Source organism: Solanum tuberosum, unplaced genomic scaffold (assembly GCF_000226075.1).
Source record: "Solanum tuberosum cultivar DM 1-3 516 R44 unplaced genomic scaffold, SolTub_3.0 scf00263, whole genome shotgun sequence".
In the NCBI taxonomy this organism is placed as follows: Eukaryota; Viridiplantae; Streptophyta; class Magnoliopsida; order Solanales; family Solanaceae; genus Solanum; species Solanum tuberosum.
The window spans coordinates 569,413-577,255 of record NW_006239196.1 but is presented as its reverse complement, the minus strand read 5'-3'; the positions used below and the strand labels follow the sequence as shown (position 1 = coordinate 577,255).

Below are 7,843 nucleotides of genomic sequence, written 5' to 3'. Positions count from 1 at the left end.
GGAAATAACCAAATTTGAGATGGGGAAAACAGAGTTAGAACAGAGCAAATAAATAGGGAAGGGTTAAGGAATTTTAATTAAGTTTCTTGGAAACTTAATCACGTGTTACTCGTTTATCGTGTGAATTGTTTAATTTCATTGAGACTAAAATTTCAAGGAGATATTCCTTATGGGCCATAATAGAAGACAAATTATCTTCATGATTCTACACATGGTTTTTAGATAGTCATTAAAGGGGATCATATTCGTGTTAATAGTTAACTTTACCTATCATTTTCCTAATTAACAATAAGATGATGAGTACATGTGTTTTCGGGATACCTCAATTGGTTTGGAGGGTGGTCTTCCACATGTATGACTAGGGATTCATCCCCCCTCAAATGCCTTCTCAGTTGAGTTTGTTTCATAAGGCTTGCCTAATGCGATTTACATATTCTGTGTAGTTTGCAATCTATTACCGTGCTTACCTTAAAAGCGGCTGCGGTTAAAAAAAAAGGTTAGAATGCATATATTACAACTATTAAGAAAGTGCAATTTGGTAAAGCTTTGGACCGTCACAGTGCCGTCGTAATAAAAACTCATCTCCAAACAGAAAGGAGAAGTATCAGATACTATACGTTCTCAAAAGTCTAATGTGTTGGAGACTCGGAGAGACAATGATGAGAGACAGAACTAAAATTTCGAGTTTATGAGTTTTAAATTTATTTTTGTTAAAAAAAATTTATTGGCGAATATAATTTTTGTGTAAAAGCTATTGAATTTCTATTGGAGTCGTAACGATAATGCGAACACCTGCCTGCATCCTTGGGTGTAAACAAAGACGAATTTTTGACCAAAGTAAGCTATTATAAAAATCAATTTACTAAAATAATACGTTTTTTTTTAATTTTACAAAACTAGTATAAACGTAGTTCACAGTAACGTTTTAGGTTATATTTTATTCAAAAAAATTGAATAACAAAAAGACAAAAATCTGACAGAGTAAACAAACATAAAACCTTACTGTCAGTAATGTTTTATAATTCGTTACTCTAAGGCACGTTTTACAGCTAAAATGTGACTCACAGTAACGTTTTTCTAGAATGACTGAAAATAAAAAAAAAAATCTTGTACATGCCTCATTCAACTTTATTAAACTTTCCACTATTAAAATGAATGTATATATTTTACACATATATATTCACATATATAAATTTCTCTTTTCTTCTCTTTTCATAAGTTGTGGGAGGTTTTACTACAATATCAATTAATTTCTTTGTCTCTTCTATTATGATGTAGCCATTATATTTTTTTTAATTAGTTGGTTTTGCTTACTTATTACATCAATTTTAATTCAATAACTTCTTTATTGATAGTCTAATATTTAATAATGATAAGAAACCGATTGGTCTAATATTTGGAAGGGATGCTATCTTAGGCTTGAATTAAGAAGATCTCTCATATGATTTATTTATAAAATTTTGAAATTGAAATGATACAAGTACAAGCTCCAATTTGTGTACAGTCTTCCTCACTTTTTTTTTTCCTTTTGTATAAAAAAAGTATTGTCTATATGAAAAGGGAAAGAAAAGAGAAAATTATATATATTTCAAATGAAGATATGTACAAAATATATCTATCCATTTTAATAGTGGAAATTTGAATAATGAATGAGAGATGTACAAGATTGGATTTCAATTTTCACCATTGAGAAACGTTACTGTGAGTCACGTTTTAGCTGTAAAACGTGTTTCAGAGTAACGAATTATAAAACGTTACTGACAATAACGTTTTATGTCTGATTACTTTGTCATATTTTTGTCTTTTTGTTATTCAATTTTTTTTGAATAAAATATAACCTAAAACGTCACTGTGAACTACGTTTATACTAGTTTTGTAAAATTTTAAAAAACGTATTATTTTGATAAATTAATTTTTATAATAACTTACTTTGGTCAAAAATTCAAACAAAGACACCAAAGGAATAGAAAGAATAAACTAAAAAAAAGCAATAGATCCCACCATTATAATTTGTAAAGAATTAAAGAAATATACTGAAAACAAAGTGAAGAAAGAATAATATTTATGTGTAGTCTAATTAGGCCAATAAGGAAAGTTACTGTTGGATAAATCGTAGATCGATTGTTGTCACGTATAATATATGATGAGTATGAAACGAATACTTAAAAAAATCTTGACTTGAGACTGTAAGTCATACATTTTTGCTATCGATTGGCTCACATTTGATGCTTTAAAGTGTCTTTTTGAGTATTTATTCTATGAATTACACTTGGAGAGTTTTCAAATCCCCGATTAGTGTTATGAACCAAGTCCAACCCAATATGGATATCAAGATCACACAAGTAGTTATTAGGCTGACAAGACCTATTGGGCCGAGAGCAACGAATAGGTCCAGGCTAATTTGGGATCCAGGTCGAGTAGTGGGTGTAAGAACGGTTCCATTAAATGGGGTAGTGGTCAGCGATTTAGGGATTATGCATATTGAAGAAAATGTTTGTCCTCTCCTCTTCTTCTAGAGTCTAAGTTTCTCATCCCCATTCTTATCTCGATCTTTAGTTACTTGTTATTTCAATATTTCCATGATAATTTGGTAATTTGAGTATTGCAATTAGAGTCTTAAATTTGTAATGGTGTTCCCGTTCTCTTATTAATATAGTGAGGATTTCAGTTTGTTACAATTAGCCTATGGCGCCACACTGGGTGGCGCCACAAGGCAAAATTCGGGTAGTTTTTTGGTTTGATCATTTTAAAGGGTATTTTCATCCGGGAACTTTTGAGAAGTCTATAAATACAACCCAAGCTCATTTTTTGAGAGGTTGATCGGAGGAGGAATGCAGAGAAAGGAGAAGAACTTTGTTTTCGTAGGTTTTCATTTATTTCTTTTCAATTTAATCATTGAACATATGCTATTCATGCATTTTTTACGTTGTGATCGAATCATGAGTTGTTAAATTTTTAATATCTAGGGTTATGTACGAACATGAAGCTAAGGTTGTTGTTTGATAGTTGAAAGCTTATACAGATTTTCAATATTTAGTTATTTACTTTTCTTGAGCCTAATTAATTATTTGATTCACTATCCGTGGCATGCAAATTGAACTCGAAAGAGAGAATCTGTGTTTATAATAAGATAAAGTAGGGCTTGGTTGTGAACCTTAAATAGGGAAAGGGGAATAATTCACTAACGTGGATAGAGATATACTCGTTAGCCTTATTTAGTTGATAGAGATGAAATGTCACATGCACGTCACTATCAATCAATGACCGTTAGGAATAGTCGAATAGTCTTAGAGTTGTTGACAAAAGGCTTAACATGTAAACAAAAGCAGGATAATGAAACAGACAGTAAGCAAAAACAGAGAAAACGAGTCAAAACGTTGAGAAGAATGGGAACTACTTTGCTGCGTTTTTTAGTGCTCTGCAACTGCAGATTTTATATGACAAATACATAACGTTTGAAGCTAAAAACTGGAACCACTAACTCCTAAAAAATAGGAAGTAAAGCCATGATAAACTACTCCCCTAAAGACTAGGACAAAGCTGAAATAACTCGACTCTATTTGCTAATAGGACTCTATGTAACAGACTATTTCTCTAACATAACATAGTATTATTAACCTACAACTAATAACTCAAGAAAATAATTTAGCGTGTGATTTGCCAATTCAACCGCATTGTTACAAGTACCCATATGATGTAGACTCCCCTTTTGTCTCCCTTCAGCTACATACTCAGTCCATATTTTAGTAGCAACATTATTCGATGGAGGCTGGGATGGCTCGCCCTGGACTTGATGAGTCTCATTGTACTCAGACAAGCATTGTTGATAAACAACCTACATATATGAAAACAAAAGTTAGTATATACATATAGAGTCATATTATTACAATTTGTACTAATTTTCAAACTTACATAAGCTTTTTAAGCCCTTGCCTCGACCCATTCATTCACATTCTTCTTCTTTCCTATATGTGTAGCCCAAAAGAGCTCATCATGAGTCAGCGCACACCCTAAAGTTTTGGCCTGCAAATAATTAATAATTAAATTGTATACCTTAAACTCATCAAACATGGTCTATCGTATCCTGTTTGAGTTCCCATCTCAAAATGGATATGGATGACGATACAACCTTCTAATGCTCTCATTAAGAGAAAGTCCATTATATTTTGATGGATGGAGATAATAAACATGTTCTCAAATCATACATAAGTAAGATGAAGAAAAGAATAAAACTAAATGAATTTTGAAAAAATTCATTTAGTACTATTACTATTACAACCTCGATCACCATCACCTGATGATATCTGTATACAAGTTGACATTAATATAAGAAATTTACAAGTATTAAATAAAGTTATTTTAAAATATTTAACCAATATACTAGTCATCATTCTCCCATTCTTAATTCCTCCTTATCGAAGTCATTTTGGTAATTAAACAAACATCCAAGTTTGCTAAGATTCTTCAAGATGCTAGCCTTGACCGATATCGTGTTCATCATCATCATAGCTAGACATAATCTTGCTCTTCATGTGATCGATATATCTAGAAAACCTGTCATTACTACTAGTGTCATTATAATTAGTATAATCTTGACTTTCCATACAATCTCCTCTTGTTGCAAGCATATGTACAGGGGATCCTGTTTTAGACTCGATTACTTCGCTATGATTATATTCCACATGTACCTTGTTTGAGGTAATTTGATCCTTTTGAGTAACAACTAGCTTCAATTCTGTGGCTTTAGCAGGGTCGCTTCTGTGATGATGATCACTAGTTGCTATTTTTGATTTGGGATTTCGGGAAAAATATCGAAAAATTGAAGTTAGATGTAGTGATTTGAAAATCTTTTCACATACTCCTTGGCCTTGAGATTGAGTGTCTTTGATGATGGTTTGGTTCTTTCCCATTTTAGAGTACACTTTGGGAGAAGGTTGGATGCAGAGGAGATAGGAGATTATATATTATGGAGATTGATTTATTTAATCATGTTTCTTCTAATATTCCACAAGGTGTAATGTAAATTAGTCATTAGTCATTAAGGGAATCATATTCTTGTTTGATATTTTCCTAATTTACAAGATTCCATATGGGATGGTTATTGTTACCATTGTATTGTGTGTCATTGGTTTATATATAAAGTTCTTTTTGACTGGTATTTAAATTTTATTATATCGTATTGTTTAATTCATCATTATATAATGCTGAAAAATCTTATTTTATGTAACGATCGATTTGATGTGACAACGTTTTCTTGCTTGGTAAAAGAATCTCATAGTGATTGGTTTGGGAGTCTATGTGAGTCTATGAGGTCAATAGTATAGACCCCTAAATTCTTTCTTGGGCATGAATGAAGCTAAGGAATTAATGGAGGACAGCACTATATATATATGCCAAATCACTTTTTTTGCAACACAATGTTTGGTTAAGAAAATTCCCCACTCATAAATTTCAATTTAAATGCATATTCAAGTATAATTTTTATGCTGTGAATTGTAAAATTTCGTAAATCATTAAGGGATCGTTTGGTAAAGTGCATTAGCAAAAACAATGCATGTATTAGCTTTTGTGTATTAGTAATCTCTAATTTGATATACTTTTTCATGCTATGTATAACTAATGTTTGCATTAGTTATAGTATTGAGTAAAAATGCAGCACATCTATTTTGGGTACAGAGACATCACACAAAAATCAATAATCAAATTCCATTAATTTTTAGCTTAACTTCAAATACTATTCTCTTTTTTTTAAATCACATTTTTCATGTTCAAACGTCTAATAAATAGTCACAACCTATGCGTAGACTGAAGTTTCAAACAAGACAAAATAGCCATCGGCCAAATATTGAATAATTTTATCCACTAAAGCTTGAATAAATGAGAACAAATCACTTGATAGTTTTTTATACTCCTTTCGTCCTTTTTTACTTGTCCATATATTATATTTGACTTGACATACCTTGAGAAACAATAAATAAAAAGATAATTTTATTATATCATCCCTATTGATTACATATAAGTCTAAATGTTGGAAATGAATAGCTTTTAATAACAAGAATTAAATAAACACAAAATAATAAATTATCTCTTATATAAATTAGCACAACAAATTAGTAATGAATGTCAATCTTACAACACCAAAAAACATTAAAAAAGCTTCTTTCCTTTTTCCAACATTCAATCTTTTTTTCTAATACAAACACAGTATAATAAAAATCAATTATTTTTTTTCCTTTATTTAACCAAAGTATAAAAAATTATACATATAATTTTGCAAATTATTGTTCAAATAGCTCCATTTGTTCCCCACCAGCAGGCATCAATAGTCTAAATAATGTTGAACTTGAAATAGTAAGTGACTTTATCATCATCAAAACTAGCCATACTTGTCATCAAAACTAGAGATACTTCTCATCTTGTTTTTGACATGATCAATATAATTAGAAAATCTGTCATTATCATCTTTAGGACCTTCATTTATCTCATGATGATGAACTATAGTAGTGATCGTGTTCTTTACAGAGGACTTGTTCACATCTTTAATAGATTCACCCCTGAACTTGCGCGTTGTTGCACTATTTTCTCCTGCAATGTGATTATATTCGACGAGCACCTGTTCAGACATAATATAATTAACTAACTACTTAGAAGTATATGAAGAGAAAAAAAAAAAGCTTAAGTTTTGTTGTATGTAAGATATTTTGGCCAAAAAGCAAAATCACATGTTTGACTCGTACAATCAAATTTCTTTATAACAACATTCCACTGTGACTATCAAATTTATCTTTGAAACTAATTTTTCATGTTAGTATGTTATAACAGCAAAAAAAAATATCTAGACAAACAACGTCAATTAAACATGATCATAATAAATGGACAAGCAATTCAATAGTACCATATTGTTGGAGGCAGTAGACAAGTTTTGAGATGGAATTTGCTGGCGATTTAACTCAAGTTGATCAACAATAGAAACTGGTTTGGATATATTAGTTGTATAATTCCTCTGATGATCTATTTTTGGCTTCGTATTAGTAACAAATTGTGGAGAATTTCGGCGAAATGATCGAAAAGCTGGACTTATATTCACTGCAAATTTGAAAATCTTTTCACAAACACCTTGCCCTTGTGACTCTCTCTCTTTGTTCATCATTTGGTAATTCTTTCCCATTTCAAAGTTTCAAGAACTATACTTTGAAAAATAAGTAGCTAAGTTGTGATTTGTGGTGAGAAAAGGGGGTAGGACAGAGCAAATAAATAAGAGGAATTTAAAGATTTTATATTAATTAATTTAGACCTTAGTTAATCATGTTACTCGTTTTCGTGTGAATAATTAATTGTTTAATTCCATTGAGGCTAAAATTTCAAGGAGATATTCCTTATGGGCCATATTAACAGACAAATTATCTTCAAGATTCCACACAACTCACAAGGTTTAGATAGTCATTAAGGGGATCATATTCGCGTTAATAACTTTCCTAATTTACAAAAAGATGATCATGACGGGAATCGAACACTCACCAACAAGGTGACTGTTCAGATCAATGTTTTCAAAAACGTTTTTCGGGGCGAGTCTCGAGGCGTGGCGCACCAAAAATGCACCGGGGAACAAATGTAAGGTGTAGATCCATAGGGCGTAGGTCCTAGAATTTGGGGTGTAAGCTCCAAGCGTAAAAACGTAAGCCTTGGTCCGTTTTTTTTTTTTGAATATTTTTTGCTTTAAATCATATTTTTATTATTGATGTAATGATATTTCTCAAATCGTAATTGTAATACTTCTTTTCTTCATTGTTGGTGATTAATACCTTTCTCAAATAAAATTTATATATATATATATATATATATA

General features: G+C 31.0%; 1 protein-coding gene across 1 annotated transcript; it reads right to left on the bottom strand.

Annotated features, from left to right (window-relative positions):
• Positions 1 to 6,104: 6,104 nt before the first annotated feature.
• LOC102602980 (uncharacterized) lies at positions 6,105 to 7,235 on the bottom strand. The gene is made up of 2 exons (XM_006358369.2): positions 6,896 to 7,235; positions 6,105 to 6,613 (listed from the first exon to the last, which is right to left on the bottom strand). Exons 1-2 carry the CDS (start codon positions 7,166 to 7,168, stop codon positions 6,377 to 6,379), a joined length of 510 nt encoding a protein of 169 aa, XP_006358431.1. The 5' UTR covers positions 7,169 to 7,235; the 3' UTR covers positions 6,105 to 6,376.
• Positions 7,236 to 7,843: the final 608 nt, after the last annotated feature.

Bases quoted from the DNA above. Each gene is read 5' to 3' on its own strand.
- LOC102602980 (XM_006358369.2), bottom strand. From the start codon at position 7,168: ATGGGAAAGAATTACCAAATGATGAACAAAGAGAGAGAGTCACAAGGG. The intron at 6,614-6,895 runs GTACTATTGAAT...ATGTCTGAACAG, and splicing joins CTACTGCCTCCAACAATATG to GTGCTCGTCGAATATAATCA.